Here is a 12,959-nt window from a genome sequence, read left to right as displayed (position 1 = left end):
GAGAGAAGATGAAGGCCTGGCTTTTGCAGAACAATCTTCCAGCTGTAATGAGTACTGAAGATGGCAGTGGGGAAAGGAATTATAATTAGAATATGAAATGGGGAAAATTAATCTATTCCAGGCAATGGTAAGAGGATGTCCTGACGTTTCAGAGTAATTCTTAGGCTGTTGTGTTTCTTCTGCACATTCTAAAGCATGCGGAGGGTTGTGTCGTGTGAGAAATGACTTTCGCTGGAGGGACCGAGAAACTGTGATGTACACAGACTTTCGCCCCCGTGCCGCCATTTAATGTGTCTCGGAACAAGAAATACATGTCGCCTTCGCACTGGTGTGAGTTCCACAAACAGCTGCAGGTGTGCGGTGTGTTTCTGCTGCCGGCCCCTTCTTTCCTGACTGTGCACTGGGAGTGTGTGTCTGTTTCCCACAGGCTGACAATGTACCCTGTGCTTGTGCTCTGAGCACATCGGTTGTGTGACCTGTGGATATGAGACCTGTGTGTGGGGCTGAGCTGGGTATGACGTGGGTCCACACGAGCCTGGGTCTGAGGAACACGGGTGTCCACACTCTCTACTTTCCTCAGCTTGTCCTGGGAAGTGGGGGAGATGTGTTTGCCTTCGGGTCTGAATACACATGCAGGAAGGAGGCCTTGCTCTGTCTGAGGAAAGGGGTAGCCTGTGACTTTTTCCTTGGTTTTCTCATCTTTTTACCAAAAAGAGTCCTCCATGAGGAGGGGAGCAAGGGAGAAACATCAGGCCTTTGTTCCAGGAGACCAAGGAAAAGGGAGCTCCTGAGCCCTTGGGGATCACCCTTACCTCATTTCCTGAATCCAAGTTCTCTGCCGGGCATGGCTTTGACAGAGGTAGGGAGACAGCTGCTCTCCTTCTGCCATTGCCCTTGTGCACAGCTGCTCAGCTCACTTCAGGACACTGTGTGAGGTACCCAAGACTCCCCCAAACTGAGGCAGACCAAGGCTCTACAGGAAGACTCCACCAACAAAGTCCTTCCTCTAAGCCAGAGCGAGATTTACTCTAGCCTGTGACAGCTCTTTCCTCCACATTGCTTGAATCGACGGATGCATGAATGAATGGGTGAGCCTATTTGTGAGACTCTGGTGACTTCACAGGAGTCCACTGCCCCGCCCCCCTTATCTGCCCCCAAACCCCTTGTCAAACTTCAGGAAGGCTTCCTGCCCAAGGCCGTGTTCCACTGCTCACTCTGGGTAACTCTTCCCTCTCCTAAGTCTCCCCAACACACTTGTCAACTGTCTGCTGTGTCTAGGGCCCTGGGCTAATGTTGACGGCATGGAAGGATCTAGAAAAGCCTTGGTCTCTGCTTAGAGGGAGCTTGCAGCATGATTGGGAAGAAACCTGGTGAAACAAGCAAATGGCACTTGTGTGGTCTCTTCCCCGCCGAACGACTAGCCCGCTCTTTGTGTTTCCTTGGTGTTCAGGGAGGAAAGAATGCTGTCCTCTTTGGACCATTGAAATCTTCCAGAGAAAGCATGCCGCTCAGAGCCAGGTAGTCATTCATTCACCGCAGTGGGTTTTGTCAGACAGGCCTTTTTCTTCCTGCTAACTGTCTTTTAAGCAGAGTTTAATAATTGATGGCTGTTACACAGGAGCTGGGGGACGTCTTCTAGTCTGTTTTCCTGTTATGATGTATCACTAACTCGCAGCATCCTGTGTAGTTGCTATTGTTTTAGAAAATGTCTCAGCTCCGTGGTTAAGCTTCTCCTCCATGCCCAGCATGAAGTCCTGGATCCCTGGGAACATCGGGTGTGGTAGGGGAATAGAGTTTTGAACACAGTAAACGTTAGAGCATGCTAGAAGGACACAGGCTGTCTTTAGACAGGAGGTGGTAGCAGGAGAGGCTATCTCTCTGAGTCCACGGGGTGGGTCTGGCCTCTGGACAGGCTGATATACACAGTTCTAAGGGAAGGGCTTGAGCAGACATCCACGTGGCTGAGGGAGTGTAGAGTTCTACGTCATGAGGCTGCACAATTGTGCTCACACAAATTAGTTCCCCAGAGAAGTGCACACCCTTGTGCAATGACTAATGCGGCCATGTTGAAACCCAAAAGAGAGAAAGTTTGCTGGGCCACAAGCTCCGCTAGTTGTCTATGCTGCCTTCTTACTGAGGAATTCTGGGGACTGGCAAAAGTGGTTATGTTCTGATACAGGTCACATTCCAAGATGGGTTTCCATCAGAAAATGAGACATATCAGTAACTGCCAATGGGGCCTGTGCTTCTTCCTCTGCCCATGGTGGGCAGTTCTGCCCAAATGCAGAAGCATCAGGTTCTCCAACACATTGTGTCCCCTTGCCAGGGTCCACTGCGGTCCTCACATCTGTGGCCATAAGCCTAAAAGGAGACAGAAGTGGGGACAAAGTCCCTTAGGGTAGAAAGATGTGGGCATCTCTGGGGCAGGCTGTCACTGGCTCCAAGGCAACGGATTTCAAGGCCCTTACCCAGCACGTGGGATTCCAGCTTTAGCCTCTGTCATTTGTATACTTGCAGGGGCGGGCAGCTCAGGGACCGGCAAGGCAGCCTGCTGTTTCAGAAGGCAAAGTGCCAACAGCAGTAGGCACGGCCTGTCTTTGTCCTCTGTGAGACTGATGGTCCTGACCTGGGGTTCCAAGGGCCACAGAACAGAACAGGGGCCGCTGGCATCCTGGGCGCTGGTGCCTGCTTCTGCAGCCCTCACATCCCCTTTCTCTCAGCACCATCCCCTGACCTCCTTGGGACACAAGTCCTATTTCCCTCTAGAAGCATTTTAATGAGAGCCACTTCTGTCTTTGTTCTAGTTTGATGGTGACAGTGCCTACGTGGGGATGAGTGACGGAAATCCAGAGCTCCTGCCAACCAGCCAGGTGAGTGCCCCTCCTCCCCGAGGGGGTCTGAGCCTTGGGCTGGTGGAGCCAAGATGCGGCTGGCATCGAGGTAGGAGGGCCGCAGTTGCCAGAGTTGTAGGACACGGCCTAAAGCTATTCTCTCAGTTGAGTCCTTATGAGGGGCAGTCAAAGCAGTACTGCGGTGCCGGCTGTGAATGAAGTCCCTGATTACTATTGGCTTACAGTGGGCATCGCCGAGACCTTAACACTCCAAGTGTCTTGCCCACATTTCCTGTGTGAGGGGCAGATTTCACAACAGTGATTTGAGGTGCCCCATGTTCTCTGCTTCCGTCTCTTGCCTACATAGCCTCTGGAGTGTGTGTCTACATACAGGAGAACAGATTCTGCCCATCACACAGAATCAGTTGTGTGAGACCACTGAGGAGGCTGATGGACTTGGCGCAAAGGGCAGAGGGAAGAGGCTTCCTGGAAGGTCCTCTCTGGTGATCCGGGCCTCTGGGGCCATAGATGGGATCAGATTCTCCACAGAGAATCGAAAGTTGACATTTCTCACCTGTGAGCATCCTCATTACAGTCTGTGACCAGGGAGGGGGTCCTTGCTGATGTCTGTGACAATAGGGAGAATGGCACCCTAAGGCAGGAGAGCCTGCAGGATAGCAACAGCTAAAGATGCCAGATGGGGCTAAGGAGTTTCCCAGCTACTGGGAACTTTGGGAAGCTGGAGGACAAACCTGGCCCTGCTCTTGGCTTCTACCTCTGACTTGGCAACTGAAGTTGGCTGGCCCCTCAGCCATCATGAATGCTTCATATTTTCTGACTGGAGGAAACAAAGGCCTCTCAATTCACAGGCATAATGTGCCTCACTCTGTGACAGGTCCCAGGGGGTTGTAAAGAAGATGTGAGCCCGCTGCCCATGGAGAACTCTGCTAATGAGGGATATAGTATAGTCCAAGTTGCAGAGATGCCGATACCGGGGTGCCACACCCCACCCCTTCTCTGGCCTGCCCCACATGAGCACTGTGTTGCCGCTGCAAAGCTGCCTTTATGTTGCTATTGCATGTGCCAGCCTGCAGGAATGGTGGGCGATAATTCCAAGTCCTGGGTATGTCGCAATGCTATACCTGGTTGTCCAGAATCAGCTTGGAAACACGGTCATCCCAGATGATCAGGACTTACTCTGGACCTCTGAGTCCCCAAGTCCACAGCGAACTTCGTAGCATGCTGTGCTCTGACTTCGAAAACTACCCAGCACCTCTCAGAGAGCTGTTTGTGACCTCCAGTTCCAAACTGGGACCAGGATATTCGGTCACGACACCAGTTGGTTTTAATTTCTGCCTTTGTTACTGTCTGTGGTCTTCTACTGTATCTGTGTGATGACTTAGCTTTTGTTTGTTTCCATTCAAGACTGTGACCTCCATGGCAAAACTGCCATGTACTCCTGGAGATTGTGGCTGTCACTCAGAAAGTACTCCAGGAACATTGGTGTAATGTGTGAAGGTGGCCTTTTAATCTGTTTTTTTTTTTAATCCCACCTTCCCTAACAGGAAAGCAGGACAGGTGGGCTTCTTAAGAATTCTTCTAGCTCTTTTTGCTGTCACCACAGGGTCTGCCTACCTTAAAAGAGGACGTTAGGAGCTGGGTATGATGATGCACACCTGGAGTCCCAGCACTTGGGAGGCTGAGGCAGGAAGATAGTGAACTTGAGACCAGGCTTAGCTACCGAGTGCATACACCTAGTTTAGCAATACTCCATCTAATAATGATAGCAGCAATAGAAATCTGTAAGATTAAGCTCAGCCAGTGACACAAGCCAAATTTATTGCATCAACTTGCAGAGGCAGCCTTCACTTCTCATAGGATACCATTTTGTTGAGAAAGCAAGCGCTTCACAATACAGTGACGAAGACTTCCATGTGTAGCGTTTCAGGCTTGTGTCGTTTGGCAGTTTGGCTGGGCATAGCTGGGCAGCAGCAGTAAGATCTGGAAAAGCCTCTTGCTAGTTGGTGGGGAGGTTGGCTTCTGATCCTAGAAAGCTACCGTGCCCCAGATGGCTAGCCTGAGGCTGTTCGCAGGTGGGGAACAGGTTTCCTGGAGTAGCAAGCCCAGAAGCTGCCAGACCTCTTGAGGCGTAGGCATGGACATGGTCTATCATTGCTTCCGGCTCCATCCACTGGTCAAAGCTAGGCACAGAGCAAGTGTAGATCCAAGCAGTGGAAAGTAGATGCTAGCTCTTGAACAGAGGAACTGGAAGATACTGGAGGCTTTTTTCAAATGGCCAGGAAGGAAATGGAGACTATGAAGTTCATGCTGGTTTTGCTGATGGAGTAACTCAGGCTTCTCTAGGACACTGAGGCTCAGCAGTGGGATCCTACTGACCTCTGGTTTTTAATGGCGAGAGGTGGCCAGATATTCTCTGTTTCCCCTGGAGTCTGTATTTGAACACATACACACGCATACACACATGCCCCATCATGGGGTGTTTTCTTATCACTTGCAGGAATTGTCCCGTTCCAGTTGCCGTAGGACCCATGTGTGCATAGAGAGAATGAAGGTGTCAAAGGCCAAAGACATTTTATTTCTTGTCTGTGCATTTACCTCCCAGGTTCACCCAGGCAGCAAGGTTCCCTGAGCACCTTAGGATTCAAAGGTCCTGGATCTGAGCAGGAAGCCGTGTCGAGAAAACACTAGCTTCTAGGATCTTCTGAGCAGCAGCTGTAGGAGTCAGCCTGATAAAGATCAGTTCTCTCCTGGCTGATAGCAGCCCCAGAGCTGCTGGGATCCAGAGGTCTACGTTGCATGCTCCAGGAAGAAGGGGAACCTACCGGGGAAGGACTTGAACTCCACAGAGCTGGACTCACATCCCTGTTCCTCTGTGCCTGGTACAGGCCAGATGTCTTTATGTAATGATGTCAGGTTTCTATTAACAGGAAGGATGGCACCCACCTCCTGGAGTCCTGGGAGAAGTAAATGAGGCAGGGCCATAGGGGCTGTTGGCACTGTGCCAGTGTAAGGTACCCAGGTCAAACTGCTAAGAGTTTTGACTGCTAACTTAGCTAGAAACCTGGCCTCTGACAAATGGGAGCCAGGTCCTAGGAGGAAGAGGGGCAGTCAGAAAGCCAAACTCATTCTTCCAAAGGTTAACTTTCTTTGCAGATCCCCACTGTAACCCCCACGGAGGCTGCATCCTGGCTATGCTGCCACCCGCACTCCTTTCTTGTTCCCGACATTCCCGCTCCTCGTCAGAGGAAGTCTCATCTCAGGCTCACTTTGGGCAAATCTAAACTAAGAGCAAAACACCAGTGTTCAGAGAAACCAGTGACGACTTACTTCTATTGTTTTATTCCCATAAATAATGTTCTGGTTACAGGGGATGAGCATCTGGTCACCTCTGTCAATACAAACACTGCTTCCTCTATGGGAAGCCCCTAGACATTCCTGCCCAGCAAAAGTCTGTCCCTTCCAGGTACCGCAAATGTTAGTCTCATGACGCCTTCCTGGCTGGGGATAGTTTCCAGTTTTATGGCTGTAAATAATATTTACAGGAGAGTTCTCAAGAGTTTTTCCTAAGAACGTATGTGTGTGTGTTTGTGTGTGTGTGTGTGTGTGAGTGAGAGAGAGAGAGAGAGAGAGAGAGAGAGAAGCGGGGAGGGAGGAAGGTGAATGGATTGAGATGAATGATACAAGGTTTGCCAAATCTCTCAGTAGCATGAATGGACACAAGGAGACCCAAGGGAGGCAGAGGATCCTAGACTGCAGGAGTGGTAGAGGAGACGCGGACAAGTAGATGGTCTGGGGTGTGAGCTTGGAAATCAAGCTCGTAGATGTTGAGGATGACAGATGCAGAGAAAGAAAGAAGGAAGAAAGGCATGCAGCTGGTCTGTCACTGCTTCCAGCTCCATCCACTAGTCACAGGCTACATGGCTGTGCTGTCTTCTACCTTGGGGAAGGGCAGGCTTGATGGGAGCCGTCTTGGCCATCTGACATATGAGGGGCTCATTTCAATGGAGACATCCAAGTAGTTAGATGGCCATCCGAGTCTGGGGGCATCACATACACTGTAAATTCTCAGCCCACGGATCAAAGCCCTGGGGGGGGGGTCAATGAAACTTATGAAAAGTGAGATGAATGGGGAGAGCAGGTTGCTGAACGATGGCCCCATCCCTGCCTTTTAAGATGGAGCCTTTCTGTGTCCTTCCATAGAGTCTTAAAGCCACAGGCACAGTGTGTCAAGGAGGAAGGGAGGGTTAGGGGAAAATGATGTGGGATCCACAGTGCCTTTCCTGTCTAGAGCGATAAAATTGAAGCCAGGCACAGAAGCCCAGAACCCTGGAGGCGAGAGGATCACAGGTTCAAGGTCATCTTCAGTCGCACAACAAATTCAATGTCAGCCTGGGCTACACAAAATTTGTCTCAAAAAATTTAAAGGCAAATTTTAAATCAATTGAAGATTTAAATGTCTGAGATAAGTCATAAATGAACCAACAAGACCTCCTTTAAAGTACTTCATGGTTTTGGGCAGGGGGACACTTCTACGGGACACTTTAGAAGAAAATGTTTGAAAATCTAGACCGCAAACTAGCATAGAATGACTTTTGTGATACAAGAACGCCAGAGTGAAGATGCAGGTGGGAAACTGGACAAGAGTACTTTCAGCTCACAACCTAGATGAAGGATGAACTTCCTTAAGAAGTAAAGACTTACGAGAAATCAATTCAAAATCGTCATGGAGAGAAGGGAAGGAGATCTGAGCCAATACTTTACTGAAAGGAAATGCATAAGGGAAACATTAAAGTTCTCATTTGACGTTTCGGGCCAGCAACAAATCCCAAGGTCTGATGACACATTCCCTCAGAGTTCTTGTAGGAAAACATTTTACACATTATTGCAGGGAGTATATGCACCACTCCTTGTGGCTTTGTATTGGAAGCCTCCTTCCAGTAGGGGGCAGTGTAGGATGCCCAGAGGGAAAAAGGAAAAAAAACTCTGGTCTCAAGGTTCTCCTCATTCATTTCCTATATTGTTCTCTTGCTGGGCCTCAGTTTCCCCACTAATAATCAGGAAAGGGTGTTGGATTTGTCCCCCCCCCACACACACACTCAAATCTACTAGGGAAATGGCTCAGCAGTTATAAGTACTTGTTGCTCTTGCAGAGGGCCACTGGTTCAAGTCCCAGCACCCACAGGGTGACTCACAACCATCTGTAACTCCAGTTCCAGGGCATTGATGACCTTGCCTTCTTATGACAAGGGCAACTAGCACACATGTAGTGTAAAGACATACATAAAGGCAAAATATTCATACACACACAATAATTTTTTTAAATTGATGGTGATAATATTTAATATTTGCTGTGCACTTCCCTGGGTTTAGACATTGGAGTCAAAGGTCTCCTTTACGCCACACACATCCCTTGTTACTTAGCCTAGGTGGCTGAGGGCTCATGAAGCAAAATCACTTCCCAGAAAATGCATGGCAAGACAGGAGACCCTCCCGCCAGGGTTGAAATCCGAGGCTCTGCGCTTAGTCACTCTGGCTTCCAAGTCTGTGTGCATTGCAAAGGGCAAAGATGACATGGCTTTTATTGCTTTAATTAAAACTGGGGTGAAGACTTGCAATTCAGATTTAAAATGAAAATTGTGTTTCGCCCGCTGCAGTGCGGAGAAGGCAGCGACAGCGATTACGCCTGAGATTACAAACAATCGGAGAGAAAAGGCCTTTTGCAACCATTTCCTGTTGAAGCCACAAACATCACACTTTAAAAATAATTGTGGCTATGTTATTGGAACATGATTCATGAATTCTGAATAAATATGAGGGGCCGGGAAGGAAGGGGCTTCAAGACTATGGATTTGCTCCGGATCTGATGAAATTTAATGTCATTTCCCAGCTGGAGAGTAAAATGCAGGGAGGGAACAAAGCCCCACCCTATGAACAGGGAGAAAATGGAGTGTGTGTCACGGGGAGCTGATGTGCACACATCCTTCTGAAGCACGGGCTCAGAAAAATGCATGAGTCTCTGGGATTCATTGAAGGAAGGCTCCGAGAGAGAGCGAGTGCTTCCGTCTCTCCGGTCTTATGTTTGCATCCCGATGGCTAAAAATACATTTATTTTAAAGCTCCAGGTCCCTGCCTGTGAAGGGTTCAGATAGAAGACATTAGAGGACAGGTTGAGGGGAGAAACTTGCGTTCTAGTCACCGTGGGTCCCCGTCATAAAGAGATTTCTCATGTGCAGCAGCCAGGGTTTACAGCCCCGTCTGTTTCCTTCCGACTATTAGGAGCGAAATTGAACCCAGGAAACATTGGCTCTTTCAAAACGTGATGCAAATAACGAGGATTCGGGGGGGGGGGAAGGGGAGGTTAGGGAGGGGCTGGCGGCGGGTTGGAAATGTAATTTTAAGGGTGTTCATAAAAATGGAGCCGCTCCCCTTCTCCCAGCCCATCTCGAAATTACTATTCCCAGTAGGGCCTAGCTTTTACTGAGTCCCTGGTTTGAGCCACATGTTCATCGCTGTGTGTGAGCTAACCCCATGAACAAGAGAAATATGACCGCACGTAGGGACCACATAGAATAGCATTGGACTCTTAGCTTCTGGAGGGCCGTGAGCCTGAGTCTGGCCTCCAGGTGGCATCTCTCACTCTGTGCACTGGGGCAGGTCCTTAGCCCTCTCTGTCTTCAACAGCTGGGGGTAAGCATCGATAGACGCATTTGAGGAACCTTCCAGGTTCTCTCAGCACTTGGAGTTTTCTCTTCTGTACCTGTCCAGGAATGCTCAGGAGGGACAATGTCTGCCCACAAAGCTAGTGAGTGTCCTTCTCTACCTGACTAAGTCACACCAATTCGGAGGGGACCTGAAGATGAGGTCAGTCGCTTTGAGACGGCTGTCAATCTACTGAAGCTCCAATAAGGGCATTTTATGGTGCCATGGGCTTGTCGCGGTGCTAACATGAAGAATGGGTTTGGACAAATTAACCAGCTTGCCCAGGACACAACTGCATCTTTAGAAGTCCCTCAGGGGGGTGCGGGGAAGGGTGGATAAGATGCATGGACACCCAGATAAACATATTTCAGCATCTGGCACACGGCAAGCAGTGGTGATTGGAAAGGGTTAGTGAGGTTCCTTTGTCTGTGGAAGGAAAAACTGAGGCTGCATCTGCCCCAGATGTGGCCAGCTCAGGAGTCAGATGCAGCTTCAGAAAGATGAGCCCACAGGATCTCATGGCTTGCTTATTCAGTGAAAATCAGATAAGGGTAGGCGTTGAAATTAGAAGGATTCTAGAGAAGCTGTCTTGCTTTCAAATGTGCTAAGAAAGTCCCTAGAAAAATCACAAACTAGTAAAAGATGCCTCCAATCTGTTCTCGTCCCTTGGAGGTAGGCAGTCCCTCCCTGCCCAGCACCCCCTGCCATGTGAGTGCCTACTCTGCCTAGGTCTCTGGCTCACAAGTCTCAAAGGCACCTGGCAGCCGTTATCCTGCCTCCCATACACTCTAAGCCCAGTCTCTCCTGGGAAGAACGGCCCAGGAGTGAGGTTGTGCCTTATCGAGGCCTGGCATCTCCCCATGAAGATTCCTCAGGAAGGATGGAGCCTGATATATCCCTTGCGCGCCTGTGGTTCCCAGCTCTGCCCCTATGACTTTAACCTCTCTCAGTCTCTCTTTCCACCTCTGTAAAATGGGAGTGTGAATACCCAGCTCTTAGAGAAGTTAAGAGACCCACAGAGCAACGTGGGGTAACTGGCTTGTGTGTGCTGGTCTGAGCCCACTCCTCAGATAAAGCTGCGATGTGATTTAGAAGCAAGAAGCAGTGGAGGAGGTAGGAGGTTTGTTCTGTTTTCTCTAGGACTGGGCACAGTGACTAAAGGGTTAAAGCTTGTGTTTGGGATGAGAAGTTCAGCTCAGAGACCCTCAAGCCAGGGTAGTGCCCCGGACTGCAGAAATGCATCTTTTTGCTTCATGCCCGAGCTCTGCTTACAAACACCTAGGGACATCTAGATTGATGGAGAGGAGGAGGTGGTTCATAGGACTGGTGAATTGGGGACTTAGAGAGCTAAGGAAACGGGGTATGGGTTCTATAGAGGAGGTTAGACCAAGCTGGGAAGGATGGGGTTGCCAGCTAAACAGGGAAGGGTGAAGCAGGAGGCCTGAGAGGTGGGTCTACCTTGCACCTTGTGATGGGCTTGTCCTATAAGAAAATAGACCGTGAAGGCCTGGAGAGGCTCAGGGGCTTTTAGACTCGACTCTGTGTTACTCTCAGCTGTCCACTGTGCTGAGACGAAGGTAGGCTGTGACTCGTGGTTACATTTGTGTCATGAGCGATCACTGAGTAGTCTGTCCTTGCTGCCACCCCCACTGAGCGGTTACTAGAGGAGGCAATAGAGGGATAGCCGGGAAAGGCATTTTTAAAGTTGAGAAATACTGTCCCCCACATGGACAAAATACAGAACGCACAGTATTAACAAGAATCTGGAGGACCTGGCGTGCTCTTCCGGTGCTGTGTCAATCGGTACAACCGCTTTAGAAAACCGTTTCTCAGTGCCAAGAGCTGAGCATACAGCCCTGTGGCCTGCAGATCAGCACCGTGAGTGCATCTGGAAGTTCACTGAAGGATGCATCAAGAATGTCCATAGTAGCATTTTTAAAAACATAAAAGCAATAAATAAATAAATAAATAAAGTTGGTTAGATTTAGTGGCATAAACTTGAAACCCCAGCTCCTTAAGTGGTTGAGGCAGGAGGATTGAAAGTTCAAGGTCAGCCTTGGCAATTTAGAGATGAGATGGGGCTGGACTGAGAAGGACAAAGGTGTCTTTGTGAGTGGCTGTCACTCAGAAAGTGGGAGAGACAAGGGACGAGGAAGAAGTTGCTTTGTACCGTGAAGTGGCTCTTCGATGCCCTCCGAGGAAATGCAGCTGAAGGGCCTGTCCTCTCGAAATCAAACGTTAAAAAGGGACAGAGGAATACTGAATACTGACAGAGAGCACAGCTAGCACGCAGGAGAGCCTAGGCTCAGTCCCAAGCAGCGCAAACAAACAAACAAAAAAATTAAAACACAAAGCTGGCAGCAATCCAAACATCTATCAAGGGTAAACTGGATGGAAGATGGGATGAATCTTGTCCGGGGCATGTTCTGCAGCGGTGGCACTGAATGATTATGACAATCTGCAGTAATGTGCATGACTCACCAACACGTTGAGCGAAAGGAGCCAGACCACAAAACAGATCGTCCTGCCTGATGCCTCTGACACGGATCCCATGAACTTGTCCAGGGTGATAGAAAGGTGAAGTCTGGTTCCCCTTAGTGCAGTGGCTCTCCGCCTTCCTCACGCTGCAGCCTTTAATACAGTTCCTCACGTTGTGGTGACTCCAGCCTTACAATTATTATTGTTGCTACTTCATAGCTGTGACTTTGCTACTGTTATGAGAAGTAATGTAAAATATTTTTCGAGATAGCAGTTTGCCAGGGAGGTCATGACCCACAGGTTGAGAACTCCTGCCTTGGAGAGTAGGTAAGAACAGAGGGGATCTGAAGGTCTGAGGCAGGGGTGTCTCAGTCTTTCTCCCCTTGAGCTCGTGGGACATGTACACACACTTTGCGAAGTTTTGTTGAGCTCTTTGCTGGTGGTTTGCTTACTCTTCTGTTGGTCTCCTGTGTGTCTCTGAAAGGAAACACCCAACCAAGACTTTGTCTTCAGACAGGCGTCTCCTTTAGATGGAGGACACTTACATGATTTTGCTAGACCATATGTTAGTAAATACGCCAAAGTACGTTTTCTTGATGAGCGAGTGACACATTCTTCTTGGGTTGGTTCTCCTGAGAGCTTCACTCTCAACCATTGGTCTTTTGGATGCTGCCGTGGTCCCTTCCATGAGTATGCTGGCGATGGCTGGTGGTGAAGAATACCTTGCTGTGTTGTTCTATCGCGGGTCCTTCTTGTTCAAGGTGTTTGCCTTTGTTGCACACGCACGCATGCGTGTGTGTGTGTGTGTGTGTGTGCGCGCGCACGTGTATGTGCGATGTGTCAATGTGTTTGTTTATGCTTGTGTGTGTGAGGGAATATGTGAGTGTCAGGGTGCATGTGTGGAGACCAGGGGACATCTTTCAGTTGTCC

At 49.3% G+C, this 12,959-nt stretch overlaps 1 protein-coding gene across 9 annotated transcripts in view; it reads left to right on the top strand.

Moving 5' to 3' along the window:
- The window catches only part of Tox2 (TOX high mobility group box family member 2), a 117,211-nt gene that overhangs the window by 44,552 nt on the left and 59,700 nt on the right, over positions 1 to 12,959 (top strand). For all 9 annotated transcript variants that reach the window (XM_041670053.1, XM_041670054.1, XM_041670057.1 and 6 more), the window contains one exon: positions 2,805 to 2,870. In XM_041670053.1, the coding sequence (XP_041525987.1) occupies positions 2,805 to 2,870 (66 nt within the window). The remainder of the gene's footprint in view (positions 1 to 2,804; positions 2,871 to 12,959) is intronic.

Source organism: Microtus oregoni, unplaced genomic scaffold (assembly GCF_018167655.1).
Source record: "Microtus oregoni isolate MIOR12 unplaced genomic scaffold, Mior012 000020F_ref0000438, whole genome shotgun sequence".
In the NCBI taxonomy this organism is placed as follows: domain Eukaryota; kingdom Metazoa; phylum Chordata; class Mammalia; order Rodentia; family Cricetidae; genus Microtus; species Microtus oregoni.
This window is presented reverse-complemented; position numbering and strand designations above follow the sequence as displayed.